At 35.8% G+C, this 19,244-nt stretch overlaps 6 protein-coding genes across 6 annotated transcripts; 2 read left to right on the top strand and 4 right to left on the bottom strand. All coding sequences in view use genetic code 12, as the record gives it.

The window, feature by feature from the left end:
- Positions 1-430: 430 nt before the first annotated feature.
- On the bottom strand, positions 431-1,645 carry RAV2 (RAVE (Rav1p, Rav2p, Skp1p) complex subunit; the record flags this gene model as incomplete). Its single annotated transcript, XM_001524089.2, has 1 exon — positions 431-1,645. The coding sequence occupies one exon, from the start codon at positions 1,643-1,645 to the stop codon at positions 431-433; it is 1,215 nt and encodes a 404-aa protein (XP_001524139.2).
- A 1,345-nt stretch (positions 1,646-2,990) lies between these two features.
- Positions 2,991-5,195, top strand: RBF1 (Transcription factor rbf1 (RPG-box-binding factor) (Repressor-activator protein 1); the record flags this gene model as incomplete). Its single annotated transcript, XM_001524088.2, has 1 exon — positions 2,991-5,195. The coding sequence occupies one exon, from the start codon at positions 2,991-2,993 to the stop codon at positions 5,193-5,195; it is 2,205 nt and encodes a 734-aa protein (XP_001524138.2).
- Positions 5,196-5,218: 23 nt separating this feature from the next.
- On the bottom strand, positions 5,219-6,841 carry STL1_3 (sugar transporter-like protein; the record flags this gene model as incomplete). The annotated part of the gene is made up of 1 exon (XM_001524087.2): positions 5,219-6,841. One exon carries the CDS (start codon positions 6,839-6,841, stop codon positions 5,219-5,221), a length of 1,623 nt encoding a protein of 540 aa, XP_001524137.2.
- A 1,579-nt stretch (positions 6,842-8,420) lies between these two features.
- STL1_1 (sugar transporter-like protein) lies at positions 8,421-10,139 on the bottom strand (the record flags this gene model as incomplete). Its single annotated transcript, XM_001524086.2, has 1 exon — positions 8,421-10,139. One exon carries the CDS (start codon positions 10,137-10,139, stop codon positions 8,421-8,423), a length of 1,719 nt encoding a protein of 572 aa, XP_001524136.1.
- Positions 10,140-15,875: 5,736 nt separating this feature from the next.
- On the bottom strand, positions 15,876-16,325 carry PVL30_005691 (uncharacterized protein; the record flags this gene model as incomplete). Its single annotated transcript, XM_061119735.1, has 1 exon — positions 15,876-16,325. One exon carries the CDS (start codon positions 16,323-16,325, stop codon positions 15,876-15,878), a length of 450 nt encoding a protein of 149 aa, XP_060975718.1.
- A 1,849-nt stretch (positions 16,326-18,174) lies between these two features.
- Positions 18,175-19,068, top strand: PVL30_005690 (uncharacterized protein; the record flags this gene model as incomplete). The annotated part of the gene is made up of 1 exon (XM_001524085.1): positions 18,175-19,068. One exon carries the CDS (start codon positions 18,175-18,177, stop codon positions 19,066-19,068), a length of 894 nt encoding a protein of 297 aa, XP_001524135.1.
- Positions 19,069-19,244: the final 176 nt, after the last annotated feature.

Genomic DNA, 19,244 nt, shown 5'->3' with positions numbered 1-19,244 from the left:
TTTAAGATAAAGAAAAAAGTAAGATAAATAAATAAATTAATAAATATTAAATAAAACGACTTATAGCAAAAAAAAAGGAAACTGGCAAATTTTGTGCACATAAATGTGCAGAAATAATACTAGAGTTACTGCCACTCATAGTTACGACTATGACGATAATGAAAACTGTAATGTTATTAAATTCACATTTCCATCAAAAAGTGCGCAAAAAAGATGAAGATTTAGGTCTTTCTACGAGCTTCATCGAAGGTGCAATACATACAACTGTTAGGACATGATAAATGTATTGAAATGGTTGTTGATGTTTCAAGCTCACAAATTGAGTGTTGAATCCAAAATTATAAGGTACATAACTACGCAAAACCAAAACCAAAACCAAAACTCCAAAAAAAAAAAAAAAAAAGAAAAAAAAAAAAGAACAACTTGTTGACTAACTAATGAAAATATCCAAACTATCCAAGATCTTTCTAATCAAATACTCGATTGTATTTAGCTTGGTGAAGCAACTTACTAGGATAGGATCCTCTGATGACACTTCAATCTTGGAATTGATCGTAACCACCATATGGTTATACGTAACACATCTCATAATGTATTCATTGGGATCGTGCTTGGGCTTAAATTGTATATGGCTCATCATGCTACTAAGAAAGCCTTGGTTTTGATCATCAGAGCTACTTTGTTTCAGTAACGTATGGCTAGCCAGTCCCTCCAGATCTGCGCGCTCTGAAATATCTGAGATAGAGGCAGCAGGGGTTACCGAGTTTGATCGCAGAGCCACTTTACTGCTGTTCAATGTTGAACTACTTTCTGCAGTTCCTCCAACTCCTTTTTTCTTTTCTTTTCCCTCTATCATTACCAAGTCAGTACTTGTGAGTTTCATTTCTTCACGTAGTTTGTCGACATACGACTTGCCCGTCTTGGAATCAACCTCGCTCCATGGTTTCTCAGTTATTCGATGGAGACTCTTCATGTCAATGCATATTTCGGCTTGGCTGATGTAGAAATCCACTGTTATCGTAGGAGGAAGTTCCGGAGCAAAATAATCACGAGGAGTCAATTTCATAGGAAATACCAAATGCGGGTCCGTCGGTAGTTGCAAGCTTGTCTTTGCAGTCTGAACTTTAAATAAAAGATCCCGAAAAGAGGTGTATAGCTTTCTGTGGTAATCCTCGTGGTCTTTGTCATCCTTATGCTCGTGCTCAGCTTTACTTAACTTTGAAAGACTTTCCATTAGTTGAATCGAGTCATCAATGGCCACTTTAGTATCGATAACTTGGCTGAGCAAAATGGGTTTGGTCAAATTCAATTTGTTGAAACATTTGTTAAAATAATGGTCTCTGGTTGCAACTTGAAATTGGGTGACGTATGCTCCGTCCCGTACAACTATTCCCTTCAATTTTTCCAGTTTACTTGTTGACACAGGAAGTTTAACTGGTGGACCTCGTTCAATTCTATTTTTGGGGTCCGGGTGCTGTGGAGAGTTGTAAAGTAATAAGTTGGAGCACATTGAAAGAGTTTCGATGATCTGGGGAAACTCAGGTATCACAGTATGGTTGATAAACCAGTGCAATTCTCTTTCCTCATTTTCCTTTTGTATCTGTGAAACTGAATTCACAAACTCTTGGTGCTGGGCAAACGACATATCCAAAAGTCTCAAGGAAAAAGAAAAAGAAAAAGAAACAAGAAAAAGAAAAGACAAACAGAAAGAGTAGGACAGAACAATGGGAGTGGATGTGAGTTCTAAAAGTAAGAACGGTATATGACGATGATATATGACAATGGAAAAATGACGATGCTTAATGATGTTTTTATATATGATGACCGTTTTTGAAAAGAAATATTCGGGTTTGTGACTGTAGGCTAAGCGTACAAGGCAATAACCTCCACATTTACATTTTTTAATCTAGGTAGCGTTCGAGAAAAACAATCTGATGTTGGCTCATATACTAGATCATCAGGTACCTTGAACAAAGGGACAAACAAAGAACAGTACTTTTGACAGTGAGAATATGCTTTAGACTTTATGCCATTTCACCATATTCGAAAGGTTCTTTAAAAAAACCAGATGTATTTTTTTTTTGGTTTAAAAATGTAGGGTCTATTACTACGTAGAATAGTAAAAGAACAACAAAAAAGGGGGGGGGGGGAGAAGAAACAGCAACAACAACAACAACAACAATCTATTGATATCTATTGGCCTATCATATTAATAAGTATATTGGTAACCCTGATATATCATCATGGTATATAGTACCCCACATGTACCAACCTCTACCCCAGATAAAGGAAAAAAGGAATGAAAAATAAAAAGAAGAAGAAGAAACAAAGAGCTTATAAATTAATTTATTCTTTTGAAAGAAAAGTCCCAAATTCAAAACTTTTACTGCGATGTCCATAACTATTCGAGTTCGTTGTAGGTACTTCAAAGACTCAAGTTTGAGCTCGAAATCCATGGCATATATATTGTTGAATATTGCGCATTGGTACAAAGCTATTCTCTGCTCCAATTTTCTTAAAAAAGTAGTCGTGTAAAGATGCACAATTACCGTCTCTGATGTAATGGCACCCTCCTATGTTTCTCTTTCTCTCTTTCTCTTTTTTTTTTTCCTACCCCCCCCCCCCCCTCTCTCTCTCACTCTCTCTTTGCAACGCCATCTGATAATTTCTTCTTCTGTTCCAGGCACCAAACTTTTTCGTGTTCCTTCATCTATACAGGAGTCCTGCAGGCTATACGCTTTTTCAGATTGTACTTGCACAATCCATTTTGCAACTTCAAAACACTTTAGATCCAAAGATCAAAGTTCATAGCAGGAGTCGACCCTTTTAAAAACAAAACTATCAAACGCTTGAATCCATATACATATACATATATATATATATACTCACACCAAGCTGTACTCGTATTACGGTGTTTATACTTTCTCACAAGGGCGAAAAACAAAGAATAGGGAGATTGCAGTACTGAGTAATTTACAAATTTTTCAGGAATGTCGTCTAACACTGGAAATCAATCTCAGAGTAATAACCATTCTCTTCAAAGTGAAGTTAAAGATGTATATGATCCTCATATAAGCTATCTTGTTGCAGCTGCAGGCGACCCAAATGCCTCTTTTTCTCAAGCACGGCAGCAACAGCAACAACAACAACAGCAACAACAGCAACAGCAACAGCAACAGCAACAACAACAAACACAGAGCCATGCCAGCCTTCATGCTAACCCATACGCATCATATTCTGCTGAGCTTCAACACCGCGCTGAATTGCAAAGGAGACAACACCAATTACAGCAACAGGAGTTGCAACATCAGCAATTGCAGAAATACCAACAACAACAGAGAGAGTTGGCTCAAGCTCAAGCTCAGGTTCAACAAGCCCAAGCCCAGGCTCAAGCACGTGCGCAAGCGCAAGCGCAAGCACAAGCCCAAGCTCAGATGCAAGCTCATTTGAGACAGGCTCAAGCTCAATTGGAAGCTCAAACAAGGGAGAGGAATCAAAAACAAGTACATGCACAATACCAGGCACAGATAGAAGCCGAGGCCCGTGCTCAAGGTAATGCAAACTCTATTGCCCAAAATTTAACTCAGCAACTTCAAAGAGGCTTAGAATCGACGATTCTGCCATCTCACGGTGTAGCTCATATTCAACAACAGCAACAACATCATCATCAATCAGCACAGCCACAGTTACAGCAACAAGTACAACAGCTACAACAACACCATCACAACCAACATACAATACAAGCTGATTACAATGATAGTTTTACAAACCCGAGTGAGGATTTGCGATCAAGGTATGGGGAGAATGAGATAATCAAAACTTTCACCAGTAAGGCTGAATTAGTTAGATACGTCAAGTATATATTTGGTCCCAATGAAAATTGTCGAATCGTGATTAACTCATCGAAACCGAAAGCGGTATACTTCCAGTGTGAAAGGTCCGGGTCATTCAGAACTACTGTCAAGAATCCACAACAGAGACAGAGAATCGCGTATACAAAGAGAAACAAATGCGCCTTTAGAATGGTGGCCAATTTATATCCATCGGAGAAGGATCAGAAAAATGGCGTGCAGCAAGATAACACAGAAGGTGGTTTAAATGATGACAGCGGCGTTGAAAAGAGTGATTCTGGAGAGATGTGGATTTTACGAATGATAAACCCTCAACATAACCATCCACCCGATCCGACGAATAAGAAAAAGAGGCAAAAGACGTCAAGAACGTTGGTTGAGAAACCAATTAATAAACCGAAACCTGCAAGCAGAGTTGTGGATATATCCCCGACATCGCAGAGTAATCAATTGAACCATCATTTACAAAGTGAGCAACAGCTCCAGCAACAGCTTTCGCAGCATATTCCTCTTCAAACAATGCAATTTCAACAACCGCAACTGCTGCATATTGATTCCGTCCTTGCAAATCTTCCTGCGACGCCTAACTATAATGACTTGATTGGCCATTTGAGCAGTTTGCAAAATCTGCTGAACCACTTGAACCATCAGCACCCACAAGCTTCGCAACCTCATATATCAACTCAACTGCAAACGCGTCAGCAAACACAGCAACAGGAAAAACAAGGACAACAAAACCAAAGAGCACTTCTTCAAGCACAGCAACCACAGTTAGATAAAAAGAGCAATAACAATAATAATAGTAATTATAACAATAATAACAATAATAATAATGATAATAAGAATAACATTAATAACAATAATCACAATAATGAGAATATTATCAAAAATAATAGCAATAATAATACCACCCTTGGCAACACCGACAATACTCTGCTGATGTTGCAGCATGAAGCATCAATGTATACAGCTTTGGATGATGATAATCGAGCAATGACATCAGTAATTGGTGATGGAGGAAGAGCAATACCCACAGCCACTAACAATATTGCAGGCGTTGATGCCGTTGATGCCGTTGATGCCACTGATGCCACTGCTGTTGCTGATGCCAATGCTGTTGCTGCTAATGCTGCTACCCCTGAATCTGTTGGCGCCGCTACTGCTGCTCAAGTAGTCACTGGGATTACCGGAGCAGCAAATGCGTCTCATTCTACTACGGCCACTGCATCGCCAGCATTGAATCAAAGTACTACAGGATTCGAAGCTACGCTTGATCCCAATGTCGACCCCAATGTACAATCACATGATCATTCTAGTAATTTGAGAAGAAATGTTTTGTTTTAGAAAGTTTATAAAATTTTTATACACTATCTTGTTTGATTTTCTTGCATACTTTTCTCGCTATTGTCTTCTACTTCAAGCTCTTGTTTTTCAAAATCTTGTTCATCACCCTCGCCATACAATCCCAAATCTCTACCATACTGGTCTACTTCGTCGTGACTCAATTTGGGCAAAGTGGCAGCAACTCTCCATGGTTGTCTTTTTTCTACATGGGCCTTGGCAAAGATGACATCAATCTCTTCCAATGATCTTCCAGCGGTTTCTGGGTAAAAGAAAAATATAACGGGGACAAAGCAAAAATTCACCACTGCGAAAAACAAGTAACAACCCCAGTTTGAAGCTTCAAGGAATCTTGGAACAAACATCACGACAGCAAAGTTCATCAACCAATTGGTACATGTTGAAATTGCGGTGGCATAAGTTCTCGTTTTCAAAGGGTTTATTTCTGGTGGGTAGATCCATGGCAATGGCAAGATTGTAAAGGCAAAGAAAACGATAAACAAAAAGATTCCCACAGCAGCACCCTTGGCATTTTGTTCAGTGTCATCAATCAAGCATGCAAACGAAATGGTAAATGCAACTCCTTGTCCAGTAGCACCAATGAGAAACAATTTTCTTCTACCCAAGGTATCAATCAAAAAGAATGATGGAATGGTTGCTAATGCGTAAATGGTTGCAAACACACCACCCAAGATCATGGATAACCTGTATTGTGAATGATTAAAGATGGTTTGATAAAACAACAAGGTCGAGTAGTAAATAGCAGCATTACATCCAGTGAGTTGTTGGAAAAACTGTGTGCTGGCACCAATCACCATTCTTTGCCAATGTGCTGTTTTTCCACCAGTGAAGACTTGGGAAATGCCACCTTTCGTGAGTTTTGCTGATCTTCTCACAGAGTCGCTGATGAATACAAATTCGGCGGTTACTGTATCGTCTGCCACTTCAACGCCTCTCAATGCTGCCAAGACTACTTTGGCATCTTCCTCGTGATGATTTTTGATTAACCACCGTGGTGACTCTGGTAAACCTATTATACCAACGAATACAAAGAGGGCAAACACGACTTGGAATGCAACGGGGAATCTCCACAATATAGAAGAATCAGCATATGAGAATCCAAAGTCAACCCAGTAGGCGACAAATGTACCTACTGCAATGAATGCACCTTCCATATTGACTAAAAATCCTCTGTTTTCGGCCCTCGACATTTCAGATTGCCAAACTGGGATTGTTGCTGTGTTCAACCCGTTACCCAATCCAGTAATGACTCTTCCAACAACAAAATGACCCAATGGCCAGTGTGGTCTGACTGGTGTTGTTGAAATAATGGCACCAACAATGATGAGAATTGACCCAACAAAGACCAAAGGTCTTCTTCCAGTTCTTTCACCTTTCATTAATGCAAATAATGCACCAAAGAAACAACCCAATTCGTACGATGCAGTGACTGCACCTTGAATGGTACCGTTATCCCGTGTAGCCGGAAACTCCTCGTTGAATTTGTCAGCCGAAATCAAACCCGACATCAAACCTTGGTCGTACCCAAAAAGAGAGAACCCCGAGACGGCAGTAGCGGTGATGGCAATACGAAGTAGTTTGCCTGAAAGGCCATATGTGTTTGTTCTACTTTTGAGTTTGGCCCACATAACTCCTACCTTTTATTTTATAGTTTTTATTATAATTATTATTATTATTGTTATTATTATTGTTATTATTATTGTTATTATTATTCTTTGTTAAAGTTCCTATTGGTCTTCTTGTTGTGGCTGTTGTTGTGGTTGTCAGGTGTGTGGTTTCGTTATTACTCTTATTCTTTGGTGAATAATTCCCAATAGAGAGTACAATTAGTATAAAAAATAGGTTACTCAAGTCTGATATCAAAGTGGGAATCGATACTTGTTTATATACTTTTTTCTACAGGTTCTTCCCACCCCAATATGAAGAGGGGGGGGATGTTGTAAAAGCAGAAAGTTCAAACTGGAGCAAACTTTGGAACAAAATTTGAAAAGTTATAATTGACTTTTTCTTTGCACTGAAAACATTTATAAACTTGGCAAACAACCCTCGGAGGGTTGGTCAAATATAATGACGTTTCTCTAGGCACGGCAAAGTAAAATAAAACAAAACAAATCAAAACAAAATAAATTAAATTAAATTAACACGACACAAGATATGATAAAGACAAAACAATACCAATACCAGAAAAGAAAAAAAAAAAAAAAGAAAGGAAAAGAAAAGAAAAGAAACAACAAATTTTCATACAAAATAGTTGTTGAAGAAGAAGAAAAGAAAAAATATTAAAGGTGGGGAGGACATATAGGTATAGAAGGTGGGGAAGACTAATAATGTTTACTTGCCATTACATCATTTGCTCATATTGCATCTTCTTATTATTACTCGTGTCTTACTTCTTCTAGCACTTAAGCGGATTAACTTTATAGGAACAATCCTTATAGCAAGCAAGAAAATAAAATTATATGTAAACATATTTACATATAGATAAGAAAAAATTGATGGAAGAAGGGATAAAGTAGCAAATTGCAAATTGCAAATAGAAAGACTGGCTGCGAAAATTATTTTCTTAGCGTATTTGGTAATTCCTTGGCAACTCAACACAAAACACATGAGGAACAGATGAGGAACAGATGAACAACAGAGCGTGCAAAACAATTGTCAAACAATTGTCAAACAATTGCCATAAAACAAAAAAAAATACAAAAAAAAATACAAAAAAAAAAAGAAAATTTCTTCAAGACTGCCACCTGTATTGCTTAATACCTTCGCCGCTTATCGCATCTCTTCAACTGCACCTTCAACAACACCCAGCACCAGAAGTACAGATACGAAACTGTGGGGGAGAGGAAGAGGAGGAGTAGGATGGCAACTACAGTTCTTTCTTCCTCCATGTCGTCCATTATTTTATCCTTCTTTATGTTCTGTTTTGTTTCGTTTTGTTGTTTTGTTTTGTTTTGTTTAGTTTTGTTTTGTTTTGTTTCGTTTTGTTTCGTTTTCCTTTACTTTCGCTTACTTTACTTTACTTTACTTTACTTTACTTTACTTTCTCTACCAAATTTAATATAACATAATTAGTGTATCTATTCTCGTCTATAGATAGTGTATAAGTCTAAAAAAAATCAAACATACAAAAAAGATTACAAAATACACGCATGTATAAGTAAGGGTGGTATCCCATAGAAGAAAAAAAATTCAAAAGTTTCGCCTCACTTAAACATCCAATTTCCTGCTGCTTGGAGACTCAGGAGCTGGAGTGTTTTCGTCGCCTTCGACATTTTCTTGCTTCTCAAACATACCGCCGCCGTTGTTTGGGTTGCTTGAATCGTCGCTGATGTCTTCCTTAGTTTCAAAGTTATCCTTCTCGAAATCATCATCGTAAAGACCCAAGTTCTTGGCCTCGTCTTCAATGTCTTGCAATGACAATTTAGGCATGGTTGCAGCAACTCTCCATGGTTGTCTCTTGTCAACGTATGCCTTGGCAAAGATGATATCGATTTCTTCCAATGATCTTCCAGCGGTTTCTGGGTAAAAGAAGAAAATGATTGGAATGAATGCATAGTTCATACAAGCAAAGAACAAATAACAACCCCATCCTGATTTCTCAATAAATGCTGGAGTAAACATAACAACTGCAAAGTTCATCAACCAATTAGTACATGTAGACACGGCTGACGCAGTAGTTCTGGTTCTCATTGGGTTAATTTCTGGTGGGTAGATCCATGGCAATGGCAAGATTGTAAATGCGAAAAACACGATAAACAAATAAATACCGACGGCAGCACCCTTGGCATTTTGTTCAGTGTCATCAATCAAACAAGCAAATGAGATGGTGAAAGAAATGGCTTGTCCTGTAGCACCAATAAGGAACAATTTTCTTCTACCCAAGGTATCAATCAAAAAGAATGATGGAATGGTTGCTAATGCGTAAATGGTTGCAAACACACCACCCAAGATCAATGACAATCTGTATTTGGAGTAGTTGAAAATAGTTTGGTAAAACAACAAGGTCGAGTAGTAAATAGCAGCATTACAACCGGTAATTTGTTGGAAAAATTGGGTAGAAGAACCAATAATCATTCTTTGAAAGTGTTGAGCTTTGCCACCGGTAAACAAGTCCTTGAATCCGGTTTGCAAGTTGGCAAATCTGTTGACGGCATCGACAATGGCAGAGGCTTCGGCAACGACTTGGTCATCATCTGGTGAGCAGTCGTTCAAGTATCCCAAAATTTCGTATGCTTCAGCTTTTCTATTGTGAGCAATCAACCAACGTGGCGATTCAGGCAAGTTGATGACACCACCAAACAAGATCATGGCAAACACAATTTGGAAAGCAACTGGGAATCTCCATTGCACTGAGTTGTCAATGTATGAGAATCCGAAATCGATCCAGTAGGCCAAAAATGTACCAACAGCAACAACAGCACCTTCCATATTCACCAAAAGACCTCTGTTTTCTGCACGTGACATCTCGGATTGCCAAACTGGAATGGTAGCGGTGTTCATACCGTTACCTATACCGGTAATGACTCTTCCAATAACGAATTGACCAGTTTGCCAGTATGGCTTTATAGCAGCGGTGGAGATAACTGTACCAATGATGATGATCAAGGCACCACAGACAATCAATGGTTTTCTACCAATTCTGTCACCTCTCATCAAGGCAAAGATGGCACCAAAGAAACAACCCAACTCGTAACATGCAGTGACTGCACCTTGGATAGTAGCGTTACCTTTAGTAGGTGGGAACTCCTTGTTGAATTGGTCACCAGAAATCAATCCCGACATAAGACCTTGATCGTAACCGAAAAGGGAGAAACCGGTAGTGGCAATGATGGTAACTGCCAAACGCAATTTCCTGCCACGCAACCCCATAGTTGCTGTTCTAGCAGACATCCAGCTGAATTTGCTGGAAATATTGCCTGCACCCATTTTGTTGTTTTTTTTTGTGATATTACCGATAGTTTGCGTTTGCGTTTGCGTTTGTATTTGCGTTATTAATTTGTCTGATCTAGTATCGATAGAACCTTAATGAGCAAGTGATGGTAGTGTGTTGTTAGCAATGTCAATGTTGATGTTGATGTTGACAATTATTGACGCTGCTGATCGTAGCTTGTAGTTTTTGTTGGACAAGAAAATAACAAAACTTTGAAATAGACTCTGTCAAAAGAAAAAGTATCAAGAATTGTTTTGAAGAGTTTGAAAGAAAAATTAAAAAAAAAGGTTTGCAAGGGGAACAAAGTTTGTTTTCTTTACTTCCTTCTTTTTTTTAATCTTTGATATTTTCTTGGAGAGAATTTTCTTCTTGGAAAAAGGAAAAACAACTTCTGGGCTTGGCCTTGTCCTAGAAAAGGCGGATTCCCCACCATATTTATATATTTTCCACCTTCCGTCTATTGTTTCTATTGTTGTTGTTGTTTTTTCTGTTTGTTTTTCCTTTTTTTTTTTTTACTTGCAATGTGAAATGAGGTTGGAGTGGTTAAAAGTGAAGAATAGATACAAAAGGAAAGAGAGAGTAATAACAATAATAGTAATAAAGAAATAAAGAACAGTGCAGATGCTACAACTTAGTAATGTACCAAAAAATAGAAATAAAAAATAAAAAATTAAAATATGTTTTTGCAAAGAAGCATTTTGTTTATATCAAGACTAAGAACATCGTGCATATCAGCACATTTACATTTCACATTCCGTGTGCCCTTCAAGCGTATAAGCATACAACTGCCAACAACTTAAGAAAAAAAAATGAAAAAGAGCAAATTGAGGAAAGAGGAATGATGAGAAACAGAAATAAACTTTGAGGATCGAAGTAGGAGCTGCTAAAGCTTTGTACATTTCTTTTGTTTAGAAATTGTTGAAAATGAATAAGAGAATGATGACGATGATGATGATGATGAAGAGGAAGGAAAAAAGACATCAAGGAGAAAATAAATAGAAAGAGAAAGGACCTAGACATAAAAGTAATCAACAGATTATTTATCGTTCCTGTCTCTTTTGCCTTTTGTCTTTTGTCTTTTGTCTTTTGTCTTTTTTCTTTTGACTATTTGTTTGTTTGTCTTTTTGTCTTTTTGTCTATCTCTATTTTTCTCTGTTTGGCATATACACTAAATGCATCAGATGCAAAGCAAGCAGATGGTGGAGAGGAAAATGTAACAAAAGCAGGTGCAGACAAAGTGGAGGAGACGAAATGAACAGGTGGAATATAGACAAAAGACACTACCATGTTCTGTATATACACTACCATGTACAATATATACAATATAGTATAGACTGGTATGACGTCAAGATACGTTGCCAGCACTATTTTCCTACATCTAGTTCAGCACTTACTGATATAAACACAGTACATTATTCTCTCTCTTTTGCACGCTTTCTAATGTTTCTTTTTTTCTCTTTTTTTTTTTTTTTTGCTTTTCTGTTTTACTTTTCAATCAAAGTAGAAACAAGAGACGGCTCCTTGTAAGCTAATGATGATGCTGCTGCTGAAGTAGTAGTAGTTCTCTGTATTTTGTATTTTGTATTTTGTATTCCTTTTTTTTTTCTTTTTCTTTTTTTTTGACGTAATTATTTCTTTATGACATAACATACTGCACACAACGGCTTTCATTTATCCGAATATTATTCCTCGGCCCACAAAAGCAAGATGAATGTTTACTGGGATGCTCGAATAGAGAGACAAGAGGGAAATGTATTTAAATTTACACAGCTGTTGTATAGAGTAATTTCAAGCACAAGTTTTTGTCTATCTTGTGTTGGAGAGACAAGTCCAAGAGTAATTAAAGAGACAAGTACGTGTCTTGCTATTACAATCACCCATATAGTATACAAGGGTCATTCAGATAGCAAGTTTAAGTAAAACACAACTTATAGGGAGAAGGGTGGGGAAGAGAAGTAGTATAATCAGAAAGCTGAAGAAACAAATTAAATAAAAAAAAACAAAAAAAAGTAGAGTGAGAAATAAAATATGAAAATCATAACCAGCAGATCTTATCTCTTTTTTTTTTAGTTTTCGTTGCTGTTTGTTTTTTTTGATTGTTTTTACTTATTCATTTTACATCTGTACATATATATATATATATATATATATATACATGTCTATATATATAAATATCTTTTAAACTACTCTTGGTTTTCTTGGATGGATAGATTGCTGCAAATTGCTAATTTTGGGATATTAAACTAAAAGAAAAACATAAAGAAAATTAGAGAAAAAGAATGCATCGTAATATACTAGAAGCGGGATGAAGCAGATATATAGAACCCCACAAGAGTATAGGGAAAGAAAACTTAGCAATAGGTGATGTCAGGTAAAACTTAATGAACCTTTTCTTTAACCGTATCCTGCCTCAATATAATTTCAGAATCTCTCTTTTTTTTTATCAATTATTTATTTATTTATTATTATTTCTTCCATATCTTTACTTTGTTGCTTGCAAGAGTCAAACTTTTGTTTTTTTCAACTTATTTCGTTTTTATAGGTTATTGGCCAGCATCAAAAAGAAAAAAAAAAATTTTTTATTAAAGTGTAATAGCCTATACTCTCAATATATCCACCTGCATTCTGCGATGGGAGGGGGGGGAGACGGCCTTCTCTAAGTAATTATCCACAAAATGAATTAGGAAAAGGATTATTATTGAAAAAGAAAGAACAATTACAAACAAAAAAAAAAAAAAAGTGAAGTAGAACTAAGCTAGGCTTAAATAAACTAAACTAAACCTTTCTATTCTACCTGCATTTGATGCGTCCTTCCCTATAACCGAACCATATATATATTATATATATATATTATATATGGAAGATGAGTAAAAAAAAAAAAAAATTTTTCACATAGAAATTTCTTCTTGTGTACTTTTTCTTTTTGAGATGAGCTTCTGTTTCCTCACTTTATTTATTTATGGAGCTATTCCTTACGTTATTTGTCGGATCGAGACGAGATTCCCGGGTTCTAGTTTACGCTATATGTTTTACTTGTTTTACCATTGCAAGTTCTTTTCCTTTAATATTTTCATTTTTCATTTTCCATTTTGTGTATTGTAAGGTATGTTACCAACGGCAAATGTATAGTACATGAACCCACCAAACGTCATTCTTCTTGGCAAAGGAAAGAAAAAAAAAAAAAAAAAGGTAGGAAGCTCACTTGGGATAGGGCATCGCCGTGCTGGCAAGACATTCCATAACATTCGCAATGTTGAACAAAGGTAATACTGAAATTTTGGTAGTATAGAATATATTGTTTGTTTTTTTTTTGGGGGGCTCTGTTCATCACCTCACTTCTGAGTCCGAGATTACACTTTATAGGTTCATAACCCAATTCTATCAGTTTTCTCCTTCTACATGCCAATATTTATAAATATATATTTTAGCGAGGTCGAGGTCACTTTGCTCATGACAATCTTTATCAAAACCTTTTTCCTCTTCTTCTTCTTCCCCTCTTCACCCTCCCCCCTCCCCACACACACACACACACATACAGGAAAAATAGTTTATGAAACCTTTTTATTCTTTTGCCTATTATTAACTCAAAAGCTTATTATCTTCTCTAGTTTCCCCACTTTTGGTTTCAGATAAAATATTGAGGGGGGGTGGAAGTGAGAGTGCTTTTTGTTTCATGGCTGGTTCTAGTAATAAGGATGTCCCGGTTAATAGTTTAAAAAATCGTTTCGTGGTTTCTTTGTTCTGGAAGAGGGGTTTCTCTCTTTTTTTTTTTTTTTAGAACAACAAGACACACTCACATTTACATTTACACTTACACAGACACTTACACAGACACAAACACAGACACAAACACAGACACATTGGTTATTTTTAAAACTTGTAGCCTGAGTAGACAATAGCTTTGACTTATTACTGGCACAAAGCAAAACACAATGTAAGGGCTCTAACTCGCTTCCTCACACATTGTAGTGAAAAACACTATTTCTTTATTTTCTTTATTTTCTTTATTTCTTTAATTTGTTTGGCCTCTTTTTTTTTTCTTCCTTTTCTTTTTTTGCCAATTTGCCACTACCTTTTAGCATACATCTTTACATCATAGAGCATTTACTGCAACAATTGCAACAATTGCAACAATAATAATAGTAATAGCCATACACCATACACCATAAACTACAAAACTACAAAACTGCGAAACTGCAAAAGTGCAAAAGTGCAAAAGTGCAAAACCAACCCAAAGTACTATTGATACAGGATACGTTTATGTGTATATACATGATAATACTAAAAGCAAAACCAGAATTTCTTTTAAAAAAAAAAAAAAAAAATCCAAAAAAAAATTTAAATTTAAGAACAATATGTTTCCTCGAGTGGCAATAAATTATTGTTGCAAGGCCAAAAAAAAAAGTAAAAGGAATGGAGACGACGCGATATTATGAAACAATAGACAAAACCAATACAATAATCTTGTACTATTAACTCACCAACAATGTTTTTTGTCTATTGTCTGCAAAAAAAAAAATAACAAAAAAATAACACATGATTTCTACAGCAGCACCCGCTCTAAATGCCAATTACCACTCTTCATTCTTCATTCTTCATTCTTCATTCTTCATTCTTCATTCTTCTCCTTCTTACACTAATTTATCGTTTGACCTTAAAACCACTACCACCACTACTACCACTACCACACTTACTGAGGAGCCCAACTCTTTTGGAAAACCCCACTCTATGTGCAATGTACAACAGTGTATAAATAGTCCGGAATGGATATGTGCATTGATTAATAAGGTTACAATATACATAAATTGCAGCACACTCTTCCAAATTTCACATCACTCAGTATATACAAGTAGGTTAAGAAAGGTGGGGTAGACACCAAAGCGCATTGTACTAGAATATGTAGAATTGATGAATAAGCCTCCAAATTTGCCATTCTCTACCTCAATCTCTCCTTTACCTACTATATACCTATCTTCTCCACAAAACACTTGTCCTAATTATCCCGTATATTATACTCCGACTAAATATGTTTAATGTTTTGTAGTGTCTTGGAATTTAAGTGACAGGAGAGGAGAAGGTGCTATGCAAATGATTTTGATCTAGAAAGAGATGGTTATTCTGTTGCTTTTTTTCCTCTTTTCCTCTTTTCCTCTTTTCTTGTTTTTTTTCTGCTTTTTGCCGTATACCTTGGAAACCAATACTGAGTGATGCAGTGTTAAAAGATTGTCTCAATCTCTGTATTCTTGTTTTTTCTTTCGCTTGTTGCTTGTTGCTTGTTGTTTTTGTTTAATAAAATTTTTTGGTACTCAAAATTTAGGAAGAAAACACCGCAAAAAAAAAAAAAACGAGAAACAATTTAACTAAATAACTAGAAAAGAATGTATTCACTATTGACAATCAAGGTTACCTCCAAAAACGTTAACAATGATCTTCTGGAAAAGAAAAAGTATACGAATGTGTAAATAGATCTGTGCCGATACTGAGAAGAAAAAAAAAAACAGTTAATAAATATTGTTGTTGGCGATTATACGATTGCAAAATTTGCATTGTCAATATAACAATACAAAATTAAGCAAAGAATTACAAGGCAATCAAGACAATTGCTAAACATCCATCTGTCTCTCGCTCACTCTCTCGCTCCCTCCCTCATCGTTCCATTCCTCTTCCCAACATCTTCCTATTCCTATTCTTATTCTTCTTCTTCTCTTGGACACATTTTTTTTTCATAAACTTTAATAGTTCATAAATGTATTTTGTGATAAGCTTGGCTCATCAACCCCATTCTGATAACTTTTCTTTCTTTTCAAAACCAATCCACGGTCCTTGACTTCTTTCAAAAATCTCAACTTGTGCAATCGTTGCGACTCCAAATATGCCTCAACTTCTTTTTGCGAATTGCAGTTGTCATAGTCTTCTAGATATAGTGTGGGTGTATTTGCAATGTATCCTGGTAAGCTCTCTTCGTCAACAATTAGTTGACTCATATCAATCTCCACATGTGTTGGTAGAACTTGGTGTGGTTTTGTAGATGCTATTTGTTTTGCTTCACAAGGAAACTTTTTGGCACTAATACAATTAGTGACGCATTGATAAATCAAGTCATGAACATTGCTGGAACACCCTTTATGGTAATTTAAAGGTGCCAGTGCAAGAATCTCAGCTGTTGAAATAGTGATGGCCATCAGTGTTTGTTACCTACCTTAGTAGAAATGTACAATTTCTTTCTTTCGTTCTTCCTTGTTTTTTGTCATCTCGCAACCCCTTCTCCCCAATATCCCCCAGCTAAAGTGCTTATTTTATTCTTGTATTTTATTTTTCTTCTCTCACTTATTGTGTTCTCTCGCACCACCAAAAATTTGTTAAAAATTTGTTAAAAAAAAATAAAAAAAAAACAAACATAAAAATGAATGTCTATATATATATATTTCCAAATACATGTGAAAAACATGGAAAGAGAAAAATAAAAACAACCTCATCTAGTCTATATAATAATGTATCACGTGATATCTCTTTTTCTTTTTTCTTTTTTCTTTTTTTTTTTTTTACTTCTTCTTTCATTGTAACTAAACTTTTCTTTTACTTTATTTTGTTCTTTTTCAATACAATTGCACATTTTTCATCAATGGTTCATTGAGAGATTCTAACTTGTATTCAAATGTTTTATTTGTTCATGTTTTTTTTTTTTTTATTTTATTGTTTTCTTTCTTGAGTAAATGACTTTATGGGATCAATTCTATTGGAAAAACAACAACAACAACAAGGAGAAGAAAAAGAAGAAAAAGAAGAAAAAGAAGAAAAAGAAGAAGAAAAAGAAGATGCCTTCCTATATATCTATCGCATTCACTTGACTTGAACTTAAAAGATATCAACTATATAAATGAGTCAATAGGATCCTTTAAGAGGTCTCTAGATAAAACAAAAAAAAAAAAAACTATTAGCGTAAAGGTCACGTAGCCAAAGCTTAGACCCTGAATACCAAGCTGCTCAAAACGTAAACGTAAAATTTTGTCACGTGATTTATCTTCTTCTTTATCTTTCTATAATATTTTTTTTTAAAAACAAAAAACAAATAATCTTATCAATCACATGGATTCTTTATGAAAAGTACTGTACTCAACAAAAAACTAAATGTAAATTTATATTAATTACAAAAGAGAAATTTTATTTTCAATGCTCAATGCAAACTACCACCACCATAACCATAACCACCGTAGCCATCAACCTCCCTCCTTCTCCCCTTCTCACTTCCACCCCCTTTTCTGCTTTAATATTTTTAATATTTCTAACTTTTTTAATTACAATTTCTCTTTTTGGCTCAATGTACCCCACATTACAATAACCATTCAGTCTGTCTCTCTCTCTCTCTTTATTTTTTATTTATTACAAATAAAATAGATGCTACCATGTAGCCCCTATTTATCCAAATTAGGCTCAACAAAACAAGTTCCACTATTTTGTTTGTTTGTTTGTTTGTTTGTTTGTTTGTCTCTGATTGTTATATATATATATATATTTCTCTTTATAGAAATATTGTACTGTTCAAGAGGATGTTTGGATGAAAAACAAAAATCCAAATTGCTCGAACAAACAGAACTCCATTGGAATTAGCAAAACAATGAAATTTATCATCCTCTTACTCCTCTCCTCCTCCTCCTCGTGCTCGTGCTCGTGCTCGTTCTTTTTCTCTATTTTTTTTGTTCTCCTCAATTTGCGTAGTGCTTCCCCTCTTTCTTCCCTCCCCCCCTCCCCCGCTAAAAATAAAAAAATAAAAAAATAAAAAATAAAAAATAAAAAAGAAAAGATAAATGTTGAGCTAACCTATATATATATATACATATATATATATACAGTGCTTAGTTTCTTGATTTATTTCCTATCCACCACTTACTTTCTCCATATTTCAAAACCCCTTTATACAATTACCATCCTAGTGTCACGGTTAATACATTCAAATTTATTATAAGTTTTTCTTTACCTTTTTTTTTATTGTTTTTTTTATTGTTTTTTTTTTTTCAACATTCCACTTTCCAGATGAGTACCAAAAAGTATGCATTAATCACAGGGGCATCCTCAGGTATTGGCTATGCTCTTGCTACAGAGCTTTCTCGCAAAGGGTACACAGTAATTGGGTGCTCGCCTGCCTCAGTCATTTTTGCACAAAAGCCCCTCGAAAAAGAATACGGATTGATTTCAATCCCATTGGACATCACTGATCCTGAGAACATCAAATTGGTAGCCACGCAAGTAGAAGAAATCACCGGGGGTAAACTACACATTCTCTACAACAATGCTGGAATTTCAATTGCTGGACCAGCAATTGAAACTGATGAAAAAGACCTCGACAAGATTTTCCAAGTCAATGTCATTGGTCATATCAATGTGACAAAATACCTTTCCCCGCAAGTCATCAACGCCAAAGGAACAATAGTTTACACTTCATCGGTGGCAGCAAGAGTTCCCTTGAGTTGGGTTAGCGTATACAATGCAACCAAGGCTGCCATTGACGCTTATGCACTAACATTGCACGGGGAAATGGCACCATTCGGAGTCCGAGTACACAGCGTCATTACCGGTGGAGTAGACACTGCAATATGCGACGCCAACGTAAAAACAACATTGGGCGACTCCTACTACGAAGTACCGGGAGTATACGACTCAATTAGGTCAAGTGCAATGATGAGTCGCGATTTGAATATAAGCCCCGAAAAGTATGCAAAAGAAATCGTTAAAGAGTTAACAAGGTGGAGAAACCCTGGCTTCAATTTGTACCATGGGGCAAGAGCATATTTCTTGCACTGGGTAAGTAGGTGGATGCCCTTGTGGTTGGTCGAGTTTGGTGTCCAGTACCATTTTAAACAATGGAAAGTGTTGAGAACCTTGGCAAGGTTAGTTAGTCAAAAAAGATACACCAAGAAAAACCAATAACAGGTACGAAACAATCCATAAAAAAAAAAAGAACAGAAAAGATGGAAAGAAAAAAAGAAAGAGAGAAAGAAAGAAAAAAAGAAAAAACGAAAATGTACATTGTTTTAGTGGGTACATGCAAAGTGGTATTTATTCTAAAAATGTAAAACTAGACTAGAATACAAACTCCAATCAAA

The sequence above is a fragment of the Lodderomyces elongisporus genome, chromosome 8, assembly GCF_030384665.1.
Source record: "Lodderomyces elongisporus chromosome 8, complete sequence".
Classification (NCBI taxonomy): domain Eukaryota; kingdom Fungi; phylum Ascomycota; class Pichiomycetes; order Serinales; family Debaryomycetaceae; genus Lodderomyces; species Lodderomyces elongisporus.
Note: the sequence above shows the minus strand (reverse complement) of the source record. Positions and strands in the feature narration are given on the sequence as shown.